Genomic DNA, 25,713 nt, shown 5'->3' on the forward strand with positions numbered 1-25,713 from the left:
CATCCCGCCTTGCGGACGCCTCTGTGCGCGCTCGCAGCCCGTGTGCACTCACACCCCCTCGTGGACGTGCACCCCACGCGCGCACACACGCGCCCCGTGCCTGGCGCACTCACACCCCGCGCCCGCAGCCCCCCCCAGCCCCGTGCACGCTCACGCCCCGACGCGCAGCGCCAAGCACCCGCCCGGCACAGTGTTGCAAGAGGGTCCCCTTCCCCCAGCACCCGGGCAAGGGCCCCGCGCCCCTGAGAGAGGGGTTATGGGGCACCCCAGGGTGCCCAAGCAATGCAGCCACCTTTGATTCCCCCCCCCAGCCCCGCCACGGCATCGCGGAGCCCCCGGCTCCGGCCGGCCCTGAGCGCCCGCGGCTGCGCCCGCGGCGGCCCCCAGCCCCCCCGGCGGCACCGGGCGAGCTGGCAGCGCTTGCGAAGGAGGCGATTTCCCAAGCGGGCACGTGAGGGTGGGCCGCGAGCCAGGCCGGGCTGGGAGCCGGCGGCAGCCCAGGAGGAAGCACCGACCCGGAGCGGCCGAGCCGGATGCTGGCGGAGGTAACGGCCGGGCCGGGAGCGGGGACGTGGCCGAGGCGAGGAGGGGGACGCGGGGCGGGGGGGTGGCGTCCTCCCCCCTTGCAAACGAAGTTGGGGGGGGGGCACACGGGTGGCCCGTGGGTCTTGCACAGCGGCTCCCGGCGCCCGCTGAGCGCCGGCGCCCGCAGGCCATGGCACCACCACCACCACCGCTGCTGCCGCCGCTGCTGCTGCTGCTGCTGCTGCCGCTGCCGCCGCCGGCGCTGCCGCGGGGCACCACCGCGCCGTGCCCGCCGCAGCCCAACGCCACGCGCTTCGTGTGCGCCGAGCCGGGCCTGCGCGCCTTCCCCACCGGGCTGCCGCCCGCCACGCTGGCCGTCTCGGTGGAGTTCACCGCCCTGGCCCGCCTGGCGCCCGACGCCCTGGGCGCGCTGCCCCGGCTGCGTGAGCTGCACCTCGCCGGCAACCGCCTGCGCGCCCTGCCCGAGGGGCTGCTGCGGCCCGTGCCCGCCCTGCGCATCCTCGACCTGACGGGCAACGCGCTGCGGGACCTGCCGCCCGCCGTCTTCGCCGGCGCCCGCCGCCTGCGGCACCTGGTGCTGCGGGGCAACCGGCTGCGGGCGCTGCGGGCGAGCTGGTTCGGGCGCCTGGCCGAGCTGCGCTGGCTCGACCTGGCCGAGAACCGGCTGGCGGAGGTGCCGGCGGGCGCTTTCGGGGCGCTGCGCTCGCTGCGCGCCCTCGACCTGTCGCGCAACCTGCTGGCACGGCTGCCGCCGGACCTGCTGGCTGGGCTGCCGGCCCTGCGGCGCCTCGACCTGGAGGGCAACCGGCTGCGGGCGCTGCCGGCCGCCCTCTTCGCCCCGGCGCCGGCGCTGCGCTACCTCTTCCTGCAGCGCAACGAGCTCGGCGCGCTGCCCGCCGGGCTCTTCGGGCCGCTGCGGCACCTCCGCGTCCTCGACCTGGCGCACAACAGGCTGCGGGCGCTGGAGCTGCCGCCGGCGCCGCGCGCCGGCCGCCCCGCGCTGGCCCTCGACATCTCGGGCAACCCCTGGGCCTGCGAGTGCCGGCTGCTGGCGCTGCTGCGGCGGGCGGCCCCCGCGCTGGCCGCCGGAGCCCGCTGCGCCAGCCCCGCGGCCCTGCGGGGGCGGCCGCTGGCGGCGGTGCTGGCGGCGGCGGCGCCCGGCGCCTGCGAGCCCCCGGCGCTGCCCGGCTCGCCGGGGCCCGCGGAGACGGGGAGCGCCGCGGCCGAGCCCGGCCCCTTCTCCTGGCGCGGCTGAGGGGGGGCCGCGAGGAGGACGAGGTGGCGGGAACGGCCCCGTCCCCGCTGTCCCCATCCCAGTGGCCCCTGTCCCCATCACACTGCCCCCATCCCAACAGCCCCATCCTGTTGTCCCCACCCCAGGAGCTCCAGCCCTTGTCCCCATCCCAATGGCCCCATCCTGCTGTCCCCACCCCAGTGGCGCCTGTCCCCATCCCAATGGCCCCATCCTGCTGTCCCCATCCCAGTGGCGCCTGTCCCCATTCCAATGACCCCATCCCAACGGCCCTGTCCTGCTCTCCCCATCCCAACGGCCCCATTCCAGCAGACCCTGTCCCCCTCCCCCTGGCCGCTGTCTCCATCACAACAGCCCGTCCCCATCCCGATGACCCCATCCCAATGACCCTATCCTGCTGTGCCCATCCCAGCAGCTCCACTGTCCCCATCCCAATGACCCCTGTCCCCATCCTGCTGTTCCCGTCCCAACAGCCCCATCCCAGCAGCCCCATCTCCATCCTGCTCTTCTCATTCCAATGGCCCCATCCCAGCAGCCCTTGTCCCCATCCCGCTGTCCCCAACCCAATTGCCCTGTCCCCATCCCGCTGTCCCCATCCCGCTGTCCCTGCCCCAGCAGCCCCTGTCCCCATCCCACTTGCTGTGAGATCATTAAATGGAGACACTTTGAGCCACTGCACGGTTTGTCCTGCGTTATTGTCCCCAGGAGCCAGGCACCGGGGAGGACTCAGGTCACCGGTGGGTGCCATCCCGTGTGCCCCCTGGCAGAGTGACAGCCACTCCCACGCCAAGCCGGGTGTCACAGGCGTCCCGCCGGGGCCAGGCAGCAGCCGGAGACGGGTGCCAAATCCCTCCATCCTGAGCCCTGCCAGAACCGCGTGGGGTCACCTGGCACGGGGACCCCGGCACGGGGATGCCTGGCACGGGGACCCCTGGCACGGGGACCCCTGGCACGGGAAACCCTGGCACGGGGACCCCTGGCCACCCGGCGTGGGACAGCGGCCCTGGGACATCCCTGCAGGTGACGGGCCAGCGGGACAAGGACGTGGGGAGGGAGCGGAGCCCTTTGGCTTCCACGGCCGACCCGGGGCAGCGCTGAGCCCCGCCGGGAGCCAGCGCAGGATCCGGCCCGGCGCCCCCAGCCCCGCGCCCCCCACGTGGGACCCGCGCCCACCCCACGTGGCTCCACCCCCTCCAAACTCCGCCCCTCCTACGCCTGCCCTCCCTCCCTATTGGTGGCGGCGCGGACCTCCCCTCCGCTGATTGGCTCCCGCCGCCAATCGCCGCTCAAGCGCTGGGCGAGGCGGGCGGTGAGCGGAGCCGGCGGGGCGTGACCGGGGCCGGCGATCGCGACCGGGGCCGGCGGGGCGCGACCGGGGCCGGCGATCGCGACCGGGGCCGCCGCTCCCAGTAAGTGGCGCCCGCGGGACTTTGCAACACTTGGAAACAAAGTTGCCGGCGGGCCCCGGGCCGGGCGGGCAGGGGGACCCCGATACGCCCCGGGGGGCTGGGGGGTCCCCAGCCCCGGGGGGAGGGTCCCGGGGGGTCGCCGGGGCTCGGTGCGGGGACAGACCCCGCCTGGGTCGCCAAAGCCCTGCAGCCCCCCCCCGGTCCCCCTGCACGCCGTGGGGCCAGAGCAGCAGGCCGGAGCCGGGGCAACGCCAGGGCGACGGGGATCTCGGCTCGGGGTCGGCTCGGGGCTCCTCCGTCCCGACGGGGAAGACGCGATGGAGACCAGCACCGTCCTACCGCGCCGCCCCGGCGCGTTCGATCCCGCCGGTTTGCTCCCGTCGGCGGGAGCCGGACCTGGGAGCGCCGGAGCGGAGAGGGGCAGCCGGGCTGCTCCGCGTCCCCCAGCTCCGGCGGCGGCTGCAGCTCTCTCCCGCCCTGCCAGTGGCCACGGCCAGCGGATACACCGGCGAGGGGCTGGCGAAACTGGAGGAGAAGCTGCCCACCCTGCGCGACCCCTCCGAAAAGGTACCGTCGGCTGTGGCGCCGGCAGGGCGAGCCGCCGGGAGCCACGTGCCCGGGCGCTGGCGACGGCCGCGGTGACGCCCCGGCCGCGTGCCGGCACCGTGCCAGGTGCTGGCGGAGACCAGGCGGCTGGTGGCATCCGCCGCGGCGGGCGCGAGGCGGGCGGCGAGCGGCGCTGTGGGCACGGTCCGGAGCAGCGTGGAGAGGACCCGCGCGGCGGTGGGCACCGTCATGGGCACCGTTGCCAGCTCTCCAGCCGGCAGGATGGTGGCGGCGGCGCTGGAAGCGGCGCTGGCCGCGGCGGAGGAGCTGCTGGATCGCTACCTGCCGGGGACGGACGAGGAGCCAGGTGAGCTCTCCCGCTCCCGGGGGAACCCGAAGCCCGGGAATGCGGCGTGGTGGCGCTTTGAACTCTCCCCTGGAAAACGGAGAGCAAATATAGCCCTCGTGCCGGCAGCCCGCCCGGCCCCGGCGTATTTATAGCACGGGGCTAGCTGCGGCGTGGAGCTGGCTCCGGCTCCGGCCCCGCGCGCAGGGGACCGCTCTGGGGCCTGGAGCGACGGAGGCTCCCGCCGGCCCCCGCCTCGGGTTGGGACGGGGTGGGGGGAGGCGCTTTTCCCGCGGGATGCTCCTCAGCCGGCGCGGGAGCGCCAGGCTTTGCAGCGCTGCTGCTTGTGCCCCGCAGCGCCGGCGGCGGAGGGCTTCGAGACGGCCGCGCCGGAGCGGCGCTGGAGCTACTCGGAGCGCCTGGGCTCGCTCCCGGCCGAGCTGCGGCGCCGGGCCCTGCGGCACGCGCTGGGCCGCCTGCGGAGCACCCGCCGCTCGCTGGTAAGACCGCGGCCGGCCCCGCGGCGCCGGGGCTCGCCCCGCTCCCGCAGGCGCTCCCATTCCCGCTTCCCCCCCCCCCCGATCCCTTGCAGATCGAGCGCGTGGAGCGCGGCACGAGCTGGATGCTGCAGGATGCCGCGGGGCGCCTGGGGCTGCGCCGGAGCCCCGAGGCGGCGCCGGGAGGCTGCGGGCGAGCGGGAGCCGCTTCCCGGCTCGCTGCCTCGCCGGCGGAGCCGCGTGCGGTGGCGGCGGTGGCGGAGCGGGGGCTCGCGTGGCGGCTGGGGGCCGCCTGCCGCGGCGCGGCCGCCTGCTTGCGGGGCTTGCTGGCCCGCCTGCGGGGCGCCGCGGGCCGCGCCGCCGGCCGGGGCCGCCTCTCCCGCGCCCGCTCCATCCCCGAGCTGCCGGGCCTGGTGCTGGCGCGGGGCCGCGAGCGGGCCCAGATGACCATCGACGAGCTGCTGGCCTACGTGGCGCAGCACGCGCCCCTGCCCTGGCTCATGGGGCCCTTCGCCCCCGTCCTCGTGGAGTACCCCGAGGACAGCCCCGTGGACATGGCCAAGTGGGACGGCTGCCTGGCCGTCGGCGGCAGCCACCGGGCGCCCGGCTCGCCGCGCCTCTGCAGCGAGTTCTGAGCACCGAGGCCAGCGCTCGCCTGGCCCCCCCGGGGCTGCGACGAGCCCGCGCGGCGAAACTCCGGGATGCGGCGGCCAGCCGGTCTCTGGACCTCCTCCGCGCCCGGGCACCCGCTCCGGGAGGAAGAGGATGGCGGCACGGTGGTGGCTCCCGCGGCGCTGAGAACGGAGCGTGCGTCCGGCCCCCCCCGCGGTGTCCCCGAGCCCGGGGAGCGCCGGGATTTCTAGTCCCGCCAGCGTGAAAGCACTTTAAAGAATAAAAAAGAAGCCTTTGAGCCTCACGCCGGCTCCTGCCCTGCAAGGCCGAGCGCTGCGGAGGCCGGCTGGGTGCTGGCCTGGCCCCATGCGGCGCTGGACCGGGCTTGGGGCCCTGGTCTGTGGCAGCCGCGTTGCTCGGGGGGCCCAAGGGTCGCCCCGGGAGGGTTTCGCTCCCCGGAGGAGGAGCAGGGCGAGGTGGGAGCTGGGTGCCCGGGCCCCGCTGGACTGTGATCCGGGGCTGTGTGGCACCGAACTTCGCCCCGGGTTATCAGCGCCGGTGCTTCCCGCGCCGTCACGCGGCCCGCCGTGGGGCTGGTCCCCTGCGCATCGCCGGTGCCTGGGGCCGGGAGCTGCCTGTCCCCGGGCTGCCGCTGCCCCGAGGCTCTGGCCCCCTACCCATGCAGGCGGGGGGGGGGGCCATGCGTGCAGGCAGCAGGCTTGACCCCTTCCCCTTGAACCCTGAGCCCCCCAGACTGGGGCCCAGTGAGCTGAGGTGGGGGAGCTGCACCCTCAGGGGCCCAAGGGGTTGGTGCCATCCAGCCAGGGGCATCCGGACCCAGAGGGGCTGGAGGGGGATCCCGCCCTGGGGGTCAGTGCCGTGCAGCCGGGGGGATCCGGCCCCGGGGGAGCTGGAGGGGGATCCTGCCCTGGGGGTCGGTGCTGTGCAGCCGGGGAGATCCGGCCCCGGAGGAGCTGGAGGGGGATCCTGCCCTGGGGGAGCTGGAGGGGGATCCTGCCCTGGGGGTCAGTGCTGTGCAGCCGGGGGGATCCGGCCCCGGAGGAGCTGGAGGGGGATCCTGCCCTGGGGGTCGGTGCTGTGCAGCCGGGGGGATCCGGCCCCGGAGGAGCTGGAGGGGGATCCTGCCCTGGGGGTCGGTGCCATGCAGCCGGGGGGATCCAGACCTGGGGGAGCTGGAGGGGGATCCTGCCCTGGGGGTCGGTGCCGTGCAGCCGGGGGGATCTGGACCTGAGGGGGCTGGAGGGGGATCCTGCCCTGGGGGTCGGTGCCATGCAGCCGGGGGGATCCGGACCTGGGGGGGGCTGGAGGGGGATCCTGCCCTGGGGGTCGGTGCCGTGCAGCCAGACGGATGCGCTGCCGGGGGGGTCGGTGCTCTCCGGTCCGGAGGATCCGGTGCTGGCCGGTGGAGGCGGGTGCGGGCCGCGGGTGGGATCCAGGGTCGGGGCCGTCCGGCCCGGGGGCTCGATGCCGAGCGGGCCGGCGTGGTGCGGGGGGATCGGCGGGCGCGGCGGGCCGGGGCGGGGGCGGGGGGGGGTCGTTGCTCCCGGGCCCGGCCCCAGCGGGGCGGGCCCCGGTCACATGCCCGGGGCCGGGCTCCGCGCTCCGCCGCTATAAGGGAGCGGCCGGGGGGGACGGTCGGGAGCGCGGCGGCCCGGAGGTGAGCGGGGCCGGGGCCGGGGCCGGGGCCGGGGCCGGGGCCGGGGCCGGGGCCGGGGCCGGGGCCGGGGCCGGGGCCGGGGCCGGGGCCGGGGCCGGGGCCGGGGCCGGGCTCTGCTCCGGTCCTGGGGACGGGTTTTCGCCGCTGTTGGAAGCAGCCGCCGCCCCGTGCTGCCGCGGGGGGAGGGATCGGGGTTGCCCCCGTCGTGCATCGAGGGGGACTGGGGGGCTTGGGGGCGGGCTGGGAGCGCCATGCCCTGGCGGTTGCCCCTTCCTGGGGATGGGAAGCGGAGGGTGGGGGTAACTGGGGTCCCCCCCCGGGCTGGGGGCTGAGCCCCACTCGCTGTTTCCTCCCAGCCCCACCATGGCCAGCAGCGACCCTGGCGCGGCGAGCCCCGAGGCCGAGGAGCAGCAGGTCGGTAGGGCTGGGGCAGGGGTGGGGGGTGGGTCTGGGTGGCCCCTGCCTGGGCACCCGGCTCAGGTTACTGCGCTGGGTCACCCTGTCCCCAGAGAGGCTCAGCCGGTGGCTGGGAGGTGGTGGGGAGACTCCCAGCTCCTGGGGCTGGTGTGACCATGTCCTGGTCCAGGACAGGCTGGGGGACGCAGGTGTCCTGGTGGGGAGGGTGGCATGATAGGGGACCCAATGACTGGGGAGGGGGTTCTCCCAGCCATGCTCAGTGGGACTGAGGGGGTCTGGGTAGCACATGGGTTTTGGTACCCATGACCTCACTGATGTCCTTCCCGCACCCAGAGCATTGGGACCCGGGTGGCCAACTTGCCCCTGGTGAGCTCTGCCTACGATATGGTGTCCACGGCCTACGCCTCCACTAAGGAGAGCCACCCCTACGTGAAGTCCGTGTGCGACGCCGCCGAGAAGGGCGTGAAGACCCTGACGGCGGCGGCCGTCAGCGGGGCGCAGCCCATCCTCACCAAGCTGGAGCCGCAGAGTGAGTGGGGTTGGGAGCAGCGCTGCCGTGCCCTGGAGGGTCCTCGTCCTCCATCCCCATCGCCCCGTCCGCTCAGGGCTCGTTGCCTGAGCGGCAGGTGGTGGGATGCCCAGAGAACTGGCGCTTGCAGAAACCACTCACCAGAGTTTGAGAGTGGTTTCCTTGTCTCTAGTTTCCACGGCCAACGAATATGCCTGCAAGGGGCTGGATAAACTGGAGGAGAAGCTGCCCATCCTGCAGCAGCCTACGGAAAAGGTAACGCTGTGCTTTGCTCCAGGGAGCAGGCTCGTGGTCTGCCCTGCAGGCGCCTAACGGCGGGTATTTGTTTCTCCAGCTCATCTCAGACACCAAGCAGATGGTGACATCCACCGTGACAGGGGCCAAGGATGTTCTCACCAGCACTATGGCTGGGGCCAAGGATGTGGTGACCAGCCGGGTGACGGGTGTGATGGATATGACCAAAGGGGCTGTGCAGGGCAGCATGGAGCTGACCAAGTCTGCAGTGACCAGTGGTGTCAACACGGTCATGGGCTCAACTGTGGGCCAGATGGTGGTGAGCGGGATGGGCTCCATGCTGGAGAAGTCAGAGGAGCTGGTGGATCACTACCTGCCCATGACTGATGAGGAGCTGGGTAAGGCACTGGCAGCAACTCCCTGCAGATGTGGGCAAGCCCCTTGGGGGAAGCTCGGCCCAGTGGGCAGAGCCTGGATGGGCTTGATGAGCTCTGTGTAGGCACCCTGGGGTGAGCAGGGCCATGTGCAAGTGCCCAAGCCAGGAGATGCCCTGCATGGGGCTGGTGGTTTTGCAGGACTCCTCACTGCCCTGGCTTGTCTCTTCCAGCAAAGCTGGCTACAGCAGTGGAGGGCTTCGAGATGGACCAGCAGAAGCAGCAGCAGAGCTACTTCGTGCGCCTGGGCTCACTCTCCTCCAAGCTGCGGCACCGTGCCCTCCAGCACTCACTGGGCAAACTGAGGAGCGCTCGCCAGAGCAGCCAGGACGTGCTGGCCCAGCTCCAGCGCACCCTGGACCTGGTAGGACCTGGCTCCCCTGGCCACCCTCAGCCTGGTGCTGGCAGCAGGACACTCATGCCGGGCTGTCCCTTCCCTTTCAGGTGGAGCACCTCAAGCAGGGCATGGACCAGAAGCTGCAGGGAGGCCAGGAGAAGCTGCAGCAGATGTGGCTGGAGTGGAGCAAGAAGCAGCCGGGAGGTGGCAAGGACCTGGTGCAACCAGAGGTAGGTGGAGGTGGATGGAGAGGTCCCCAGGGCCACCTTAGGCTGCCTGTGCTACTCGCTCAGCCCTTGTCCCCTTGCAGGCGGTGGAGTCGGGCACCCTGGCCATGCTGCACGGCCTGACGCAGCAGCTCCAGAGCACGTGCCAACCTCTGGTGTCCAGCCTGCAGGGCCTCCCAGCCGGCATCCAGGACAAGGCAAGCCAGGTCCGGCAAAACGTCGAGGAGCTCCGGGCTGCCCTTGCCAACGTCTCCTCCTTCCAGGATGTGACGGGCAGTGTGCTGGCCCAGGCCCGGAGCCGCACGGCCAGGGCCCGCGAGCTCATGGATGAGCTGGTGGAGCACGTAGCCCACAACACTCCTCTGTCCTGGCTCGTGGGACCCTTCGCCCCCTCAGGCCAGTGCCTGGTGGAGATGGAGATGTCCAAGTAGCGGCTGCTGCCTCTGGGCCAGGATTATATCTACCCTGACCCAGGCCTAGATGAGAGCACCTCAACTAACACTCCAGCCTAGCCCAGATAACCACCTTAGCTCTGTAATCCTCATGTCTGCCTGCCCTGGGGGTGCCTGTACTGGCTGCAGGAGCCTCCCCAAGTCAGGAGGACTCTCTGGTCTGTCCCAAGTGCTGCTTGGTCCTCCGTACCCTGTCCCAGCTTGCAGCAGGGACGTGCTAGCAAAGTGCCTTGGTGTCTTCAAGTGCCTACAGGGTCCTGGGGTGGCTCTTTCCCTAGTGCCCCTCCATTACCCCTGAGCTGCCCCTGTCAGGTCCAGCATCCATCTCGCCCTTGGTGCCTTCAAGCCCTCAGTGTGCCCCCTGCACGGGGTGAGTGGGTGGGTTTGGCCCTGGGTGCCCAGAGCAGTTGCAGGACCCAGTGCTCCCTGCTGGGGCTGTGGTCTGAGTTCAGCCTTGGGCCCCCCCCCCCCGGGCCTGCGCGCGAAGCAATAAAGCCTGGTTGGTTTTTGCACTGGATCGGAGGCCTCGCGTGTGAGCAGGGCAACGGAGGGGAGCAGAGCCCCGTGGGGCTGAGCCCCCGACCTGCTGTGGGGGGCGGGGGGGGGTCCCTGGGCTGGAGGAGCAGGTGGGAGGAGGGATGGTGTCGTAGCTCTGCTGTGACCTTGGAAGTGTGGCTCTGGGCTAACGGAGCCACTGCGGGGGTGGCCCAGGGTCCCTGGGCTTCTCCGCACTGTGCAGCACCCGGGGCTGAGGGTGAGCAGGGAGGTCCCAGGAGCACCCACCCAAGCAGGGGCCCTGTCCCCAGGCCTGGCGACCATGTCCCTGCTGTCCCCCATCCTGGCACAGCAGGGACAGTGGGTGCAGGGCTCCCCCCCCCCCCAACCAGTTCCTGGGGCCCCTTAGTGTGCCTCCAGCATTGGGGGAGGGGGATGGTGCTGTCACCCTGCTGTGCCCCTCCAGAGCTGGATGTCACCCAGCCCATCGGTGACGAAGGCCCCAAAGCACCATCCTCCAGCCCCAGGCCGGTCCTGCCTGATTGCTGGGTGCAGCAGGTTGGTGCTGGGGCCAAGTGCCCAGGACCCTGAGGATGAGACCACCCCGTGGCCACTGTGGGTAGGGTGCAGCGGGGGTGACCGCAGCCCCCCCAGGGGAGCCCCCCCCCCCCCCCCGGTGTCCCTGGGGCCACCAGCTTCCCCTCCGCGGTGGGGCAGGGCCGCTCCGGCGGCTCCCTCGGCTCCGCAGCGGGCAGCGGCGCCCGGCTTGTCTCGCCCGGCAGCTCCCTTTGCCTCCTGCTTCCCGAGAGTTGGGCAAGAGGCACGTGGGGTTTGTTTGGGTTTTATTTGGGTTTTGTTTATGGAGGATTTGAGCATGAAATCAGCCCTGGGGGAAAAAAAACCAAAACAAACAAACAAAAAAAAAAAAAAAAAAAAAAAAAAAACGTGGGCTCCCCAGGGCCGAGTTACAGCAACAGCAGTCTCGCTCGCGAACCAGCCGGGGGGGGGAGGCAGATTGCCCCGGTGCCGCTGCAAGCGGCTCACGGCACAAACAGGACTCAAGGCCACAGCGTCCGTCTGAGCTGGGAACATCTTTATTTTGTGTATACAAAAGTGTCAGATCCTTGCAAAAGAGCAGAAAGCCAGACAAGATGCTGCCCAGCATGAGGCAAGATGCTGCCACGGTGAGTCCCCTGGCTGAGAGAGGAGAGGATACACAATTATCGCTTTATTTTACCCCAAAGCTGGTGTCCAGCCCTGCTGCCTCCACGGGAGCAGAGGGACCGGGCTCCAGCAGCTCTGTCAGCTGCCTCTGGCCGGAGAGGCCATCACCAAGGGGGAAAGGGCTGAGACCAGTGGGCCCGGGGGGACCGGGGGAAGAAGCTTCCCCCGTTTCCAAGGCAGGGCCCAGCAGAGCTGCCCCCAGTGCGGTTACTGAGGAGGGAAAAAAAAAAATCGAGAAGAAAGCAGCCCGGTTCAGCAGGGCCCACCCAGGTCCTCAGCCAGGCCCTACCCGCGCCCCCAGCGAGTGCCCAGGGCCCGCGGCCCCGCTGCGCTCCGGCGGTGCCGGCCAGGACAGGGACACCTGCGCGGGGGAAGGCCCGGACCACAGGGAAGGGGAGCCCCCGGGGGCTTTTCCTGGTGGTGGCCCCAGGCAGAGGGGAGAAGTTTCCTCCTGCCCTCCCCTCGTCACAGCCAGCGATAACTCAAGAAATAGACAATATTATGTTTTTCATTAAAAAACCCTTTATATTCATTTCATGTCGGTTGAAATCACAAGAAATTAGGTGGAAAAAAAAAAGAAACGAGGGGACAAATACAGACAAACAGCACAGTCTCTCTCCCCCCGCCCCGAGTTCGGTGCTTTCACGGGGTCGAGGGCACGGGACAAGACCTAGGACATCAGCTACTGTGTGACTTAGTGAAGTAACTTAAACGTGGGGCAAGGCAGAGGCCGGTCTCCCTTCGTAGTGGGCAGCGCGGCCCCCTCAGCATCTTCCTCCAGGCGGGATCCGCAGCCTCAGCTCTCCTCCGCATCGTCCACAGACTCTGACTCCCCGCGAGCTCTCTCCCGCTCCGGCCCAGCCTGGTCAGCGTTGGGATAGTCCTGCACACTGCTGGGGAAGAGCACAGAGACCTTAGCGAGCGCCTCTCCCTTCCCTGCCTCTTCCTAGGGTCACCGCCTGCCTCCCCCAGCCCTCGACGTCACCTCTCCCACCACCCAGGCACCTTCCCAAGCCAGGAACAGCCCTGCAGACCCCACAAGCTCCCTCAAACTTGGCCGTGCACAGCTTGCCGGAGGGCTGAGGTTGGAAGCACATCAGATCCATATGGGGCCAGGAGCTCCCCAGACCCCCCCAGTGCTGCACGTCCCCGTGGCCGCCGCTGGGGCCCTGCTCTGCCCCTCGCGCGCTCACTTGTTGTGGGCCTCTTCAGCAGATGCCTCCAGCTCTCCAGTTCCCGGCCCTTGGCTTTTGTCTCGCTCCTTCTCTTCTGTGCTCTCCGCTTTTTGGGACAAGGATTCACCATTCACAGGGCCTGACGCATCTAAAGGGAAGAAAGAGGTTTAGACATCTGAGCCCCCCATGGTGGATCTCATCCATCGCAGCCCATGAGGGCTGGGAACCACAAGGATCCACAGCCAGAGCAGGAAGACACGTGGCCAAGCCCACAGACCCCGCATCCCTGATCTGGCCCGACCACAGCAGCTATGAGGCGGAGGGCCCCAGACACTCAATTTCCCAAGCCCAGAGGCAGCCGTCAGAGTGGATTTTCCCCACCAGCTCCTCCGGGAAGGCACCGTCTCTTGCAGCATCACTGGGACGTCTGCAGCCAGGCACCCGCTGGGCACACAGCCACATAATGACAGAAGATCCCAGGCATCAACCGCCTGGAGCAGGCATCCAAGGGCGTCTCCGAATTCCTGCATCTCCCCAGTGCGCTGGACAAGCGCTCAAGCTGGCAGCGTGGAGCTATCCTGGCCCCAAAGCTGGCCCGGAGGCACACAAAGGCAGGGTGTGGGCGCTGAGGTTTACCCTCTGCTCTCACTGCCACGAGAGTTTGATACTCAGCCCACAAGCCCCGGTCAAACGCGCAGTCCCTGGGTTTAGACGTGCTCCGCTGCGAAGCTGGGATTAAACTGCCCCTTCTCTAGGCAGCTCCACTGCCCTCTCCTACTAGCTGCAGCAAAAAAAAAAAAAAAAGGGAGGCACTGGCAGACAGCGACTCCCACGAGCCCTTTTCCACTGCCCGCAGCACCCAGCAACTGAGGGACAAGAGATGCCGCGCACGGCTGCCGATCCCCTCCCCTGCTGAGGCCCAGGGCTGTCCCCTTTTCCGTCCCAGGCTGAACGAAGGCCCTGGGCCCCAGGCTTGCTACACATCCAGACAGGCCAGGGAACCACCCCGAGACGTGCAGGGAGCGTTACCAGCATTCGTCTCCTCTTCGCCCTTCTCATTCCGTGTCTCTCCACCTGACAACTTCTCCTGGCCCTTCTCCACATCCCCCTTGTCCTTCTCGGGCCCAGCTTTGTTGGCTTTCTGGATTGCTTCCATCTTTGGTCCCAGGACGCGTGACTTCAAGCGGGTGTAGACTTCAGCAGCTTTCTCCATCACATCCTTGTTAGCTTTATAGCGACGGATCTGAGACAGAGAGGGAGAAGAAGGACGCACCTTGGAGCCAGGCTGGCCCAAACAGGCTCGCTCCCTGCATTGGGGGTGCAGTCCTCCACCCTACCTTCTTCAGAGTAGCCACCACATCAGTGTGCTTCTGGAGGATGTGAGAGGTGACCTGGAGTGAGCCCAGCTCCTCCAGCGCATTCAGACATCGCTTGATGTCCTGCAAGGATGGCACCAAGATCAGAAACTGCCTGGGAGTCCTTCTGCAGGTTACATCTGGCCCTGCACAGGCAGCAGAAGGAATAAAGCATCTGCAGACACTCACCGGGTTATCCACCTTCAGGGCAAACTTGATCTCACTGTGAAGCTTCTGAAGTTTCTCTTCAACTGTGGGCTCTGGAACAGCAAGAGAGAGGCTGAGGCATCAGGTTGCTGGCCTCTCATGGAGAATTCATGATTGCCCAAAGCCCAAGACCTCTCCCCCAGCAGGGGTTTGGTCTTATCCCATGTCTCCAAGGCCAGGCAAAGCCCCAGGGGTCTCTCCAAGGCAGATGCGTGGGGTGTGCCAAGATCAAGAGGGAAGTGCACTGTTTCTGCACTGTAAACACTTTCCAACACTATGCCAGGGCCCCAGCAACACTGGGCAGGGCCCCAGCACAACCACATAGGTACTTGCTGGAGAGATGCTCCTCTTCTGAGATGGGGAAATCAATCCTGGATCCTTTCTCTCTCTCTGTTTTCCCCTCCCCAACCACCTCCTATCTCAGGCTCAACCACTCTCTCACCCTTTTTCTTCTCCATTCTCCTTTCTGGGATCAGGTCAGCCTTCTTCCGGCCTCGTTCCACTTTCAAAGGTCTACAGGAAGAAAAAGAAAGATCATTCAGAGGATGCCTGCAGGCCTGAAACCACTGCCCTGCCCAACAGGGCATGAGATAGCCACGCTCCACCCATGGTTTCACACACATCTTCCAGCTTGCACACAGGAGCCCTGAGAAAGCAGCTCCCCCATGCCCCAGCATCCTGGGACTGCAGAAAGGCAGAGCCCAAAGCCACGGTGTCCTGGGATCTCCCCGGATCTTTCAGTGCAACACTGGAGACCAAAAATAAGGAGGAAGCTCAGAGTGGGGTTCCTCAAACACATCCTTCCAGTTCCTTTGGCTCTGGAAGAAGGAAGGGGGAAGTCAGCCCCAACCTCTCTACAGCACTGCTGTGGCAGAGAGCTCTAAAAGGGACCCCCCATTCCCACCCCAGGGTGTCAGCCAGGATGGACTGGGCACTGGCAAAGGAACGGCCCTGTCCCCAAAGGAAGAAAGCACCAAGCACAGGGAAGGGAGATGCTGACTTGTTCCGTGGTTTCTCCTCCGCTCGGCCTCTCTTCTCCTTCTGATTCGGTTTCCTTGACAACTCCGAGGGCTGCTTCTTTGCCGGCTTCTTTACCTTCGAGGAGAGAACAATGCAGGCGAGAGCGGCCTGCAGCAGAGCCCTCCCCGCTGCGGGGAGATGGTGCCGTGGCCCACTCCAGTCCTCCTGGCCCTGGCTGGGTGTGATCCAGCTTTGTGAGCAGCCGGTAGCCGTTCCCTCGCTGCCTCAAGTCACCAGTGACTAGCGCCATCGGTTTGCATGCAGGGCCATGCCCAGCACCAGAAAAGAAAGGACCCTGGCTACACCGTGCTCGTGCGCTGCTCCAGAAGTAAACCCCATCCCTAAACCGGCCCACTCGGCCTTGGGGTACCTGACTGCGTGAGCAGACCTCTGCCTCCTTCCAGATCGCAGATCTTTGTGCTGCTTTCTTGCTCCTGCTCCACATGCAGAACCTGCCACCAGGCTAAAAGGGAGACCTCACCTCTGACCACCAGGCAGCATGGTTAGGAGCCCTCAGCAGCCTTTTTCCAAGTTTCAGCTGAATCCTACTAACTCTCCCCCTAAGCTCTGGGGCTGACAGCAGATCAATCAGTTTGACTGTCATGGGAGGGAGAGCACCACAGAGATGCAAGGCCTACAGCTGGACAGTTGGGGGACTAGGGGAACAGCTCCTTTTCACAAGGTGTGGAACTGTCCAGGGACACAATCCTTCCCAGCGCTCTCTGGGCAACTTTGGAGTGACAGAGGATAAAGACAGCAGGTCACTGCCAGTCCTGGAGGTCCCTGCTGACCTGACAGGAAGGGGATGGGCTGTGTGTGCCTGCCCCCAGCTCCCCACACCCCCACAGACCTGCGCTCACCTCTTTCTCAAGCTCTTGTTCAGAGTCTGAGGAGGAAGGGGCCTTGGTTCGGCCTTTCCGGCCCTTCTTGGCCACCTCATCATCTGCGCTGCTGTCACTATCTGAGTGCATCTCCTCGCTCTTCTCTGCTTTCTCCTTCCTCTTCTCTTTTTCCTCCTTCTCCTGCTCCCGAAGCCGACGGATCTCTTCCTCCTGTTCCCTCTTCCTCTTCTCCTCCAGCTCCCGCCGCCGCTCTTCATCCCGCCTCTTCCACTCACTGATGCGGTCCACGTCGCTGTCACTGTCACTGCAAAGGAGAGAGCATGCTGAGACCCCTTGTGCAAGACGGGACATCAGCCCAACTCAGCCCTGGGGGTGACAGTGTCCCAGTCGTGCTGTGGCTACTCTTACCTGTCGCTGCTGGAGCTGGTTGGGACACGCTCAGGCTTCGGTTTCCTGCCGCGGGGCTTTGGAGGGGGTTTCTCAGCTGCAAGACAACACACAGACGTTCAGCAAGAGGCCAGATCATCACTCTGTTAAAACAGCTCTGATCAGCGTAACCGACAGCCATTCAGCTTTGGGCTGGAAAAGGCCAACAGTAGAAGGACCCTGCAGTGCCTGGTAGGACCCCCCAACCTCACTTGCTTTCCAATCTCCTGTGGAAGCCAGCAGTAGCCCAGCTGTGGTAGATAAGGTCTCCTTAGCATTACCTGGCTTCCTGCCCCGCGGAGCTTTCTTCACAGACACATCTGAATCTGAATCGGAGTTGGAGTCCGACTTGGTCATGTCCACAGCTGCATTTCCCATCTCTGAGTCCGAGTCCACTTTGGAGTCTGAGTCAGAGCCAGACTCTACTTTCTGCAAGCACAGAGTGGGATTGAGGGGGGAATAGAGCTGACCAGCAGCATGCCCCAAAACAGAGAGGCAAAGGACCTGGCCAGGTCCCTGAGACACAAATGAGGTCCCTTCTACCATAAACCTACTAACAGCCTGTGGCAGAGCTCTCCCATCCTCCCTGTCCCTGCTCCAGGCAGCACAGAGCTCAGCCTCCTCTCCCACATCTCTCACGCAGCGCTGCAGAGCAGGTCTGGTTTGGGTGTATGAAGTCTTCCCCTCCTCTAGCTCCAGGCCACGCCAGAGGCTGGCAAAAGCCAGCTCGCTCTGCTATGGGCTGACTTGCCCCCCAGGGGAGAGTGGCAAAGAGCAAAGCAGCAACGCACAAAGCCAGCCAGTCCAGGAATCTTTTACCTTCTTCTTCCTCCCTCCTGCAGGCATTCTCCGGGGAGCCCTGGCCACTGGCTTCTTCTCAGGAGTGAAGTCCTGGAGGAAAACACAGATATTAAGAAACGGGGAACAGTCTCATGGTGGCTTAGGAAGGCAGTCGGTTTCCCTCACGCCCTGACTCAGTGCCATCGCCTCCACAAACAGCAACGCTCTTCCTACGGCCCTTTCAGCGCCATCTCACCAGCCTCCACACAAGCACATCCCCAAACCTGCTCACCTGGTCGCTGTTCTTCTCCGACTCGGAAGACGTTTCTGAGTTTTCTTCTTCTGTCAGGGAGGGACTGCCCTGATCCAGGTCACTGGAAGATTTCCGAGGCCGTTTTGCCACCGGCATCTGATAGCCAAGAATTGATGATGTGAGAGAAGGTCACCCCCTCTCCACCCACAACAGAAAGCAAACTCTTCCTAGCAGGGGGCTTTGCCCACTTCTCCCTCATTAGCCCTGCAAGAGCAGCCAGATGCGCTCAGAAGAAACATGCAGCTCTGGCCTCTCTCCTAATTGCAAGCCGTATCAGGACTTGGTTGCCCCAGCATCTCATGCACGAAGCGAGATGGCTGTGAGACTCCCGATCACCCACTGAACCCATTCTCCCACTGCAGCATGCAGAGGGAGTTGGCTGCTTCACCTCCTGCCACGATAGGTTTGATATGCTGTGTTTCACTTTGGAGGAAGGTGCAGCTCAGTGGTGGGCCCAACAACCATCTCGAAGCTTCCTCCTGATCAGGACACCCTCCTGTCCCTACCACTTGGAAGCACCTCAGCCCACGCTCACTTTCATAGCCAACGACTTTCGCTTGAGCCCACTGTGGTCGCTGCCTCGGTCCGAGTCCTCATCACTTTCCATTTTCTCTGTGGCAGCTGCAGCCATGGCAGCATCTTCCTCATCATCGCCTGCATCACTTCCTCCCATAGGGTCATTCTCAGGAACGTCACTGTCAGAGGAGCTCGCAGGCTAAAGACAGCAGAGACAAGAACCGTGTCATTGCCCCAACAAACTTGCGACACAGCAGGATGGAGAGGAGAGGGGGGCACAAAAGGGTGAGGAGCGATGGACAGCAGCACTGAGCGGAGAGGAGTGCACACAGAGAGGGCCACGGGGCAGTGTCCCCTCCTGGTAAGGCCCTGCTGACAGGAGCCAGAACCCTTCAGCATGGCTCTGGGGTGGAGGGATATTATGCAGCCCTTTAACAAGGATGCTCAGCCAACCCCCTTCTAATTCCCCTGCACCACCTTCCCAAGTCCCCTTACATACCCCCCCAAGACCACCAGCAACACCTTCCTTCTAGATCCCCCAGCCCAGCCTCCACCTACTGCTGCCTCACTCCCCTCTCTCCCAGCTTACTCATGCTCTGCCAAAGCCTGGGCCCATGTAAGACCCTTGGAGAAGCCTAGACTTGATGGCCCTCATGAGTGAGCAGATCCCAGCCTTCCCCTGCTCTATGGGTGCCAGAAAAGCTGGGCTTGGTGGCTCAGCTCAGCCTCTCCCTCCAGCAGCAGTGAACGCCTGGCCCCCAGCAAACTGGCTGCCAGCTCTCATCTCAGGTCAGGCCTCTTCTTTCTCATTGGCTTCACCCCACTTTATCTCATACACCTTCCCCCTGGAAAGCTCCACAGAAGGAGTCTAATGTGACAGCCACTTCTCTCGCCCAGTTGGGATCTCTTTTGTCCAATTCCCTCACTCTTGTGGCCCCATGTAGGAAAGGTCTCCTGGCTTTCCATTAGCTCATCATGAAGTTCCTCATGCAAGTACATCCCATCAAGGTGAAGGTGACTGAGCTCCCATCTTCTAGACTGTTTCATTCTCTTCATGCTTGGCAGGATGGGCGTTCCCTAGTGCTGGGATTCTTCCAGCACTGAAGCCTTCACGCTGGAAAGGCCTCCTGGTCTTTGACTTTTCCTAGTATCTTTCTTCATTTTGGTCTCAAAGGAGAAAAAAGAAAAAAAAAAAAGAAAAAAAGAAAAGCCTCTTCTTCAGTCTCCTCCTTCTTCCAGCTGCTTCTATCACAAGATGGCAGTTGGCATTAGTGAATCTCTGGCCTTGCTGGGAACTTGGTGTTGCTGCAGTCACAGCGCTTCTCAATCACAGCAGGCTCTTCAGGAAGGGGCTTCGTAACACTGCTGGGAGGTCAGGGTGGCATTGAGTGGTCTCTGGGCAAAGTGGGTGCTGCCTCCCTCACCAACACAACCTCCCGCCCACCTCTGTGTGGCAGCTGAAGCTGCTCTCCAGGTTTTCAAGTGCCTCCATGGTCTCACCTTATCCTACATTTGTGATCTTAGGTCAACCATCTCCCACAGCTACTCGCTCCAAACCACATCCTCTCTCCTGCACTGCCAGCAGCACAGCTAGGAGCGGCTCATTGCCTACATATCTGAGTCTGCCTACCTCAAGGCCATCTTGTCTTTGTAGCTCACCTTAAAAACCTTCCTCTGTCTCTTCAGACCAACTGCCTATGAAGCTGCTTTGGACGCCTTCTTTGAAGATCACTATACAATAAATTGTATCATACAATTATTGTTACAAAGTGTCCCTTGTACACACAAACAATTGTCAGCAAACAGCTGTCTCTCAGCCTGCCCCAAAGCCCACTGAAGGAGCAGTCAGTAGCTTTTGGCCCAGGACCTCAGAAATGGATGAAGAGAGGGACTGCCCAACAGTCAACGCACAGGGCTGCAAGCTGGGGACTAGCAAGTCTCAGTTCTTGCTCCGACAAGAAATCCTCGTGGCTTTGGGCAAGCCGCACAAAGCACATCCCCGGTTCCATCTCGAAGACGTGGCAAAGGTGCCTACCTCTTGGAGGATGAAGAGGGCTGACTTTCGCAGAAAGGGGGAAGGCAGGAAAGGGAAGCTATTTCAACCCTGAGAAAGCTGGTCTGTGACACAGAAGCGCGTAGACACCATAGCAATGAGAAGCAGAAAAAGGAGGAGTGACTCGGAGGAGAGGAGAGGTGGAGACGCTCGGCAGCCCACGTCCTCGCTGACCCCCCGTCACGCAAGGCCCACACTCACCGGAGGGGCACTGTAACTGGCATGAGGGTTGTTCTGGATTTCCCATAATCCCTCGTTGAAGCCTTTTCTCTTGTTTGGTTTCCCATATTTGTCCTTATACTTTTCATAGGGGAACAGGTCTTTGGGGCCCAAGAAGGCGCTGGAGAGAAACAAAGCAGAGGTGAGCCCAGAGCAGAGGCAAGTGGGGCAAAGCCTGGAGAGAGGAGCGAGGCAGTGCTTACGTCTCGTGAGTGCCGAAGAAGAAGATGGGGTACTTGTTCGGCGGGGGTTTCACAGCGCCGTCCGCGATGTCATCGATCTGAAAGGAAACCCAAAGCAGGAGGTGGTCAGAGAGAGCGGCTTGAGCATGTCCTCTGCAAGGCACATTAGCCTCGGCTAGCAGCGTCGGACTCCAGCGCGCACACACACACTTGGAGGCAAGCACGGCAACAAAGCACCCCGACAGGGAACTTGCTACGCACAGAGTCCTAATGCAGCTTTACGGCTCAGTGGGATCTCTAGAAGAGTAACAGAAGGGATCCGGCACAGACGCTCTATGGCTAGAGCTTGGCACGAGGGCGTGGGTTCGTCTCTCCACTGCCGGGCTCAACACCCAGGGAAACGCAGGCCTTGTGCCACTCCCCAGAGATCCATTGCACGGGCCTCCCATCGGGGCGGCCCGGCTGGACGCCCAAGGGAACCCCATCCAGCCTGATGGGTGATTGCTCCAGTGGGCGGCTGGAGGGTCCTTCCTGGCTGGAGACAGGCCACAGGAGAAGCCCAGCTGCCAGCAGGACACACGGGCAACCCTGTCTTCGTCCCGCGCGCTGCGCTGGCTTCAGCGCCCGTCAAGCTGCTTCCACGTGGTCTAGGCTGGGGGCACGGCTGCAGGCAGGAGCCTTGGGGGTGCGCAGGGGCTGCCCCGCATGCTGGGGAAGTCTTCGGAGAGGAGCCTCCCCCAAAGGAGCAAGCGAGCTAAAGCAGGACAGGCTGCAGACGTCGGCAATACGAGCGCCCTCCTGGAACGACCGAGTCCTCCCGGAGCCAGGCACCTGGCACTAGGCAAGCCACGACAGCGCAGGGGCGGCGGGGACGGTATCCTAGATCTCGCGGTGAAGTGCAGCCAAGCAGCGTCGTCTCCAGCACCCAGAGCCTCCCCGACACCAGCCGGCCCCAATCCCACAGGGTTTCCACCTCTTGCCATCAGACACCTCCAGGCGGATGAACCTGCCTCTCCCTCAGCTGCCGACAGGTACAACTGGAGACCTCTGTCCAAACCCCCGTTCTGCCTCGTGCTCACCATCCCTCAAGCCCTCCTTGTTAGTCCTCAGCACTTCCTACACCCCGTCCTCACTCTTAACTGCTCCTTCCAGGTCTCCTCCAGGCATTACGACACTGTCACCCTGTCTAACAACTTGCAGCCAGGACCTGTCATCCCCCCAGCCTGCCATCCATTGCCCCTCGCCCCGTCCGCATCCCTCCAGCTGCAGCGGTACGCTCCGATCCAGCACCCTGCCAGCGCTCAGTCGCACTTCTGGCACATGTCACGCCTAGACAGGAGCCCCAGCGTCCCTCTACCACCGTGTCCAACCTCCCAACTGCTGCCCCATCCCTGCCGAGGCACAACGCCCCGGACCCCAGAGCTCCACCCCAAGCACAGGCCTCCTCCTGCTCTCCCCAGCGTGGGACAGCACCGAGCCAGGACCCAGCGCGGGATGACTTCCAGACAGGGAGGCAGAAAGGTGAACTGGGGTCTTGGCAGGGGCAAAACCTTGCGAGGTGGGTGGGAGGATGAGGATGGAGGGTGAAGGCTGAACTCCCCGGTGGGACTTCTCCAAGGTGCTGTGTCTGGGGACCGGAGCGGCCAGCACGGGACAGAGGTAAAGGGCCAGGCTGCCTGGAGCCCCTAGGGGAGCAGCCCTGGGAGGGGGCTCATGAGGGGACGCAGGGAGGACAGAGGGCTCCTGGGGTCCCTGCACGGACGGGGAGGAGAGGAACCTCCTTGGGGGCTCTGCGGAGACGATGACAAGGGTCGTGCGGGGAGGGGGGCGATGACAGAGGTCTCCCCGGGGTCGAGCGGGGTCACCGGGCCCTGGGTGAGTCCCCACGGGCTGACCTGAAAGGGGGCCGGGGTCCCCCCAGGCCGCAGGTCAGAAGGGAGGGCTCAGGGTGCTGGGGGAGCAGGCGTGGGGCAGACCGGCGAGGAGGGACCGGGTCCTCTTGTGCAGGGGCACAAGACCCCCCCCTTGTCTGTGCCGTGTGACCCCCTTGTCTCCCCGTCCGTATAGGGCACCCCACCCCTCTGGGGGCTGGTCCCCCAGAACAGGAGCCGCGAGGGGCCCCTCACCCTTCCTCAGGGCGGCTGCTGGTGCAGGACCCCCACCCTGGTGCCGCTGCAGCACAGGACTCCTGCCCCCATTCGGGACTCCCAGTACAGGGACGGGTGCTGGTACCAGCCCCCCATCTCAGTGTAGGTACTAGTGCCAGACCCTGGTACCGTACCCCCATCCCGGTATGGGTGCTGGTACCAGACCACCATCCCAGTACTGGATCCCCGTCCTGGTACCAGACCCCCATCCCGGTACTGGACCCCCATCCTGGTATGGGTGCTGGTACCAGACCCCCGTCCTGGTACCGGACTCCCGTCCCGGTATGGGTGCTGGTACCGGACCCCCATCCCGGTACCGGACCCCCGTCCTGGTATGGGTGCTGGTACCGGACCCCCGTGCCGGTACTGGACTCCCGTCCCGGTATGGGTGCTGGTACCGGACCCCCATCCTGGTACTGGACCCCCGTCCTGGTGTGGGTGCTGGTACCAGCCACCCATCCTGATACTGGACCCCCATCCCGGTATGGGTGCTGGTATCAGACCCCTATCCCAGTACCGGACTCCTGTCCCAGTACCAGACATCCATCCTGGTATGGGTGCTGGTAGCAGGCCCCCATCCCGGTACTGGACTCCCATCCTGGTACCGGACCCCCATCTTGGTATGGGTGCTGGTACCAGACCCCCATCCCGGTACCGGACCCCCATCCCGGTATGGGTGCTGGTACCAGACCCCCATCCTGGTACCAGACCTCCATCCCGGTACCGGACCCCCATCCCGGTATGGGTGCTGGTACCAGACCCCCATCCTGGTACCAGACCTCCATCCCGGTACCGGACCCCCATCCCGGTATGGGTGCTGGTACCAGACCCCCATCCTGGTACCAGACCTCCATCCCGGTACCGGACCCCCATCCCGGTATGGGTGCTGGTACCAGGCCTCCATCCCAGTACTGGACTCCCATCCCGGTACCGGACCCCCGTCCCAGTACGGCTGCCGGTACCGGGCCTCCGTTCAGGTGCCCGACCCGCCTCCCGGTCCGGGGTTCCCCGCCCCAGGCCGGGTGCCGGTACCGGACTCCCGTCGCGGGCCGGGTGCCGGTGGGGCCCCCCCGTGCCGATTCGCGGTGCCCCACGGCGGTCCGGGAGCTCCCGGCGCGGAGGCCGCAGGCTCACCCGGGCCGGCCAGTGCGGGTACCCCTTCATCTTGGCGAAGACCAGGTCTCCGGGCTTGAAGCTGTGCGGCATGGCGGCCGCGGGCGGCGGGGCGGCGGCGGCGGCAGAGGCCCAGGCCGCGGGCAGCACCGGGCAACCGGGGGGGGCGGGGGGGGGGGCGGAGAGCGGCCCTCGGCCCGCAGGATGTCCCGCCCCCGCCGCCCAGCGCCCGCCTCGCGTTGGCTCCGCGCCGCGTCGCTCAGTCGCGCGGGCCAATGGGAGCGAGGCGAAGGGACGGCGGGATAACGGGATTGGGCGGTGCCGTGAGCGGGGCCGAGGAGGGGGCGCCGAGGGGTGTGGCCGGGAGGGGGCGGGGGCGCGGGGGGGCCGCGGCCCGGCCGGGCCGATAGGGGCCGTGGGGTGCGCGGTGGGGGCGTGGGGCCCGGCTGGGCCGTGGGGTGCAGGGTGGGGGCACGGGGCTGGGGCTATGGGGTGCAGGATAGGGATGGGAGCTGCCAGGGGCTGGGCTGTGGGGTGCAGAGTGAGGGTGCGGGGCTGGGCTGTGGGGTGCGAGGTGGGAGTGTGGGGCTGGGGCTATGGGGTGCAGGATGAGGGTGTGGGGCTGGGGCTGCCAGGGGCTGGGCTGTGGGGTGCAGAGTGAGGGTGTGGGGCTGGGCTGTGGGGTGCGAGGTGGGAGTGTGGGGCTGGGGCTATGGGGTGCAGGATGAGGGTGTGGGGCTGGGGCTGCCAGGGGCTGGGCTGTGGGGTGCAGAGTGAGGGTGTGGGGCTGGGCTGTGGGGTGCGAGGTGGGAGTGTGGGGCTGGGGCTATGGGGTGCAGGATGAGGGTGTGGGGCTGGGGCTGCCAGGGGCTGGGCTATGGGGTGCAGAGTGAGGGTGTGGGGCTGGGCTGTGGGGTGCGAGATAGGGGCATGGGGCTGGGGCTGTGGGGTGCAGAGTGAGGGTGTGGGGCTGGGCTGTGGGGTGCGAGATGGGAGTGTGGGGCTGGGGCTATGGGGTGCTAGATGGGGGCTGAGGCTGTCGGGGGCTGAGCGATGGGGTGCAGGATGGCAGGCAGGATCTGGGGCTGGGATCTACAGGGTGTGGGGCAGCGGCTGGGGCTATGGGGAGCCATGGCCTTGGGGTGTGGGGCTGGGGCAGTGGGGCAGGGCCTAGAGCCGGGGCTGCGGAGTATAAGGCTGGGGCCACGGGGTGTAGCGCAGGCCCTGAGGCTGTGGGGCCTGGGGCTGCAGCTATGGGGCGCAGGCCAGGGGTGCAGCCCCAGCCCGGGCGCAGCGCCGCTGCCGCCGGCGTGCGAGCGAGCAGCGCGGAGGCGCCGGCCGGTCGATCGGGGACAGTAGTTAACCGCGGGCCTGGCGGTTTCGCCGTCTGCGTGACGCAGTCGTCGTTAACCCGGGCAGTCGTTAACCCGGGCCCGCTTCCCCGCCCGGCCCCGCTCCGCTCCGCTCCAGGGATGCCGCCGGGGGAGCGGCGAAAGCCGCGGGCCCGCCAGGCTGAGAAACGCCTCGCCGCGCGCCTGGGGAGGAATAACAGCTTAAAGGAATGTAAATGAAACCCAGCTTCGGGCCCGCTCCGCGGAGCGGGGCGGCCGTAGGGCAGCGGCATCTGCCAAGGGCACGGAGCCAAGTAAAACGGACGCTGCTTTGGGGGAGAAGGTCAAAGCTGGCGTTTCTCTACCTGACGTCTGGCTGCTGTTACGAGGAAACCAGCTATCCCACTGGTGGCAAGAGCACAGCCTTAAAAGCGTTAACGCTCTGGCAGCAACAACGGGTTAGGGCTGACGGTGCAGCGAGGCAGGCTGTGCTCACAGTGAGGCAGGTTAGATCAAGAGTAGCTCCCCAGAGGGCAACGGAGTTGTCCTCATGCAACCAAAACAGGATCTGCTTGGGGGTAGCTGGAAAGTGTCCCTTAAACAACAGAGTTTGATAGAAACCATCGTCGTTGCCTTTGGTGAGGTTACACAGGAAAGGAGCAGGAAGTGTCTAAAAGGAATTTGACCTGTTTTACATCCTTTTCTTTCTAAAAATTTATTAAAAAATATCTTGAACTAAATCCAGCCAACCCAGAGCAAGATGGTGTGAAGAGTCTGCCTGGAAGTTTGCCCTGGTTTA

General features: G+C 65.6%; 4 protein-coding genes across 8 annotated transcripts in view; 3 read left to right on the forward strand and 1 right to left on the reverse strand.

Moving 5' to 3' along the window:
* The window catches only part of LOC134151759 (perilipin-3-like), a 138,317-nt gene extending 132,805 nt beyond the window's left edge, over window positions 1-5,512 (forward strand). The window contains exon 14 of the mRNA XM_062596584.1: window positions 5,031-5,512. Within this exon, the coding sequence (XP_062452568.1) occupies window positions 5,031-5,231 (201 nt within the window). The 3' untranslated portion in view covers window positions 5,232-5,512. The remainder of the gene's footprint in view (window positions 1-5,030) is intronic.
* Window positions 1-10,033, forward strand: part of LOC134151455 (perilipin-3-like) — a 39,413-nt gene extending 29,380 nt beyond the window's left edge. Inside the window, exons 1-8 of one of the 2 annotated variants that reach the window (XM_062595980.1) lie at window positions 6,824-6,886; window positions 7,243-7,300; window positions 7,637-7,832; window positions 8,005-8,087; window positions 8,167-8,464; window positions 8,674-8,864; window positions 8,945-9,067; window positions 9,148-10,033. In XM_062595980.1, the coding sequence (XP_062451964.1) occupies window positions 7,250-7,300; window positions 7,637-7,832; window positions 8,005-8,087; window positions 8,167-8,464; window positions 8,674-8,864; window positions 8,945-9,067; window positions 9,148-9,495 (1,290 nt within the window). In that variant the 5' untranslated portion in view covers window positions 6,824-6,886; window positions 7,243-7,249 and the 3' untranslated portion in view covers window positions 9,496-10,033. Of the gene's footprint in view, window positions 1-6,823; window positions 6,887-7,240; window positions 7,301-7,636; window positions 7,833-8,004; window positions 8,088-8,166; window positions 8,465-8,673; window positions 8,865-8,944; window positions 9,068-9,147 lie in introns of those variants that run through there. The other variant, XM_062595981.1, reaches the window with a different exon arrangement.
* Window positions 779-4,254, forward strand: LRG1 (leucine rich alpha-2-glycoprotein 1; the record flags this gene model as incomplete). The annotated part of the gene is made up of 3 exons (XM_062596556.1): window positions 779-1,684; window positions 3,655-3,774; window positions 3,880-4,254. Coding segments are annotated over 3 exons (1,401 nt in total), but the record flags the coding sequence as incomplete, so codon positions are not given.
* Window positions 10,034-11,734: 1,701 nt separating the features above from the next.
* On the reverse strand, window positions 11,735-23,737 carry HDGFL2 (HDGF like 2). Of its 4 annotated transcripts, none has more exons than XM_062596070.1 (16): window positions 23,605-23,737; window positions 20,345-20,421; window positions 20,124-20,262; window positions 17,889-18,068; window positions 17,333-17,449; window positions 17,080-17,151; window positions 16,542-16,689; window positions 16,243-16,318; window positions 15,853-16,138; window positions 14,973-15,067; window positions 14,415-14,485; window positions 13,955-14,025; window positions 13,748-13,849; window positions 13,440-13,653; window positions 12,429-12,558; window positions 11,735-12,125 (listed from the first exon to the last, which is right to left on the reverse strand). In XM_062596070.1, exons 1-16 carry the CDS (start codon window positions 23,674-23,676, stop codon window positions 12,032-12,034), a joined length of 1,944 nt encoding a protein of 647 aa, XP_062452054.1. In that variant the 5' UTR covers window positions 23,677-23,737; the 3' UTR covers window positions 11,735-12,031. The 4 variants fall into 4 exon arrangements, with proteins under 4 accessions (XP_062452054.1, XP_062452053.1, XP_062452056.1 ...); XM_062596069.1 differs by having other exon boundaries at window positions 11,735-12,128; XM_062596072.1 differs by lacking the exons at window positions 20,124-20,262; window positions 20,345-20,421.
* Between the last annotated feature and the right edge of the window lie 1,976 nt (window positions 23,738-25,713).

The sequence above is a fragment of the Rhea pennata genome, chromosome 27 (genome assembly GCF_028389875.1).
Source record: "Rhea pennata isolate bPtePen1 chromosome 27, bPtePen1.pri, whole genome shotgun sequence".
In the NCBI taxonomy this organism is placed as follows: domain Eukaryota; kingdom Metazoa; phylum Chordata; class Aves; order Rheiformes; family Rheidae; genus Rhea; species Rhea pennata.

What these genes read in the sequence shown, in the direction of transcription:
- HDGFL2 (XM_062596069.1), bottom strand. Translation starts at nt 23,676, where the DNA reads ATGCCGCACAGCTTCAAGCCCGGAGACCTGGTCTTCGCCAAGATGAAG. An exon ending in CGGAGAAGAACAGCGACCAG is followed by an intron (nt 17,152 to 17,332) that starts GTGAGCAGGTTT and finishes GTTTTCCTCCAG; the next exon opens with GACTTCACTCCTGAGAAGAA. An exon ending in GCTGAAGAGGCCCACAACAA is followed by an intron (nt 12,129 to 12,428) that starts GTGAGCGCGCGA and finishes GCTCTTCCCCAG; the next exon opens with CAGTGTGCAGGACTATCCCA.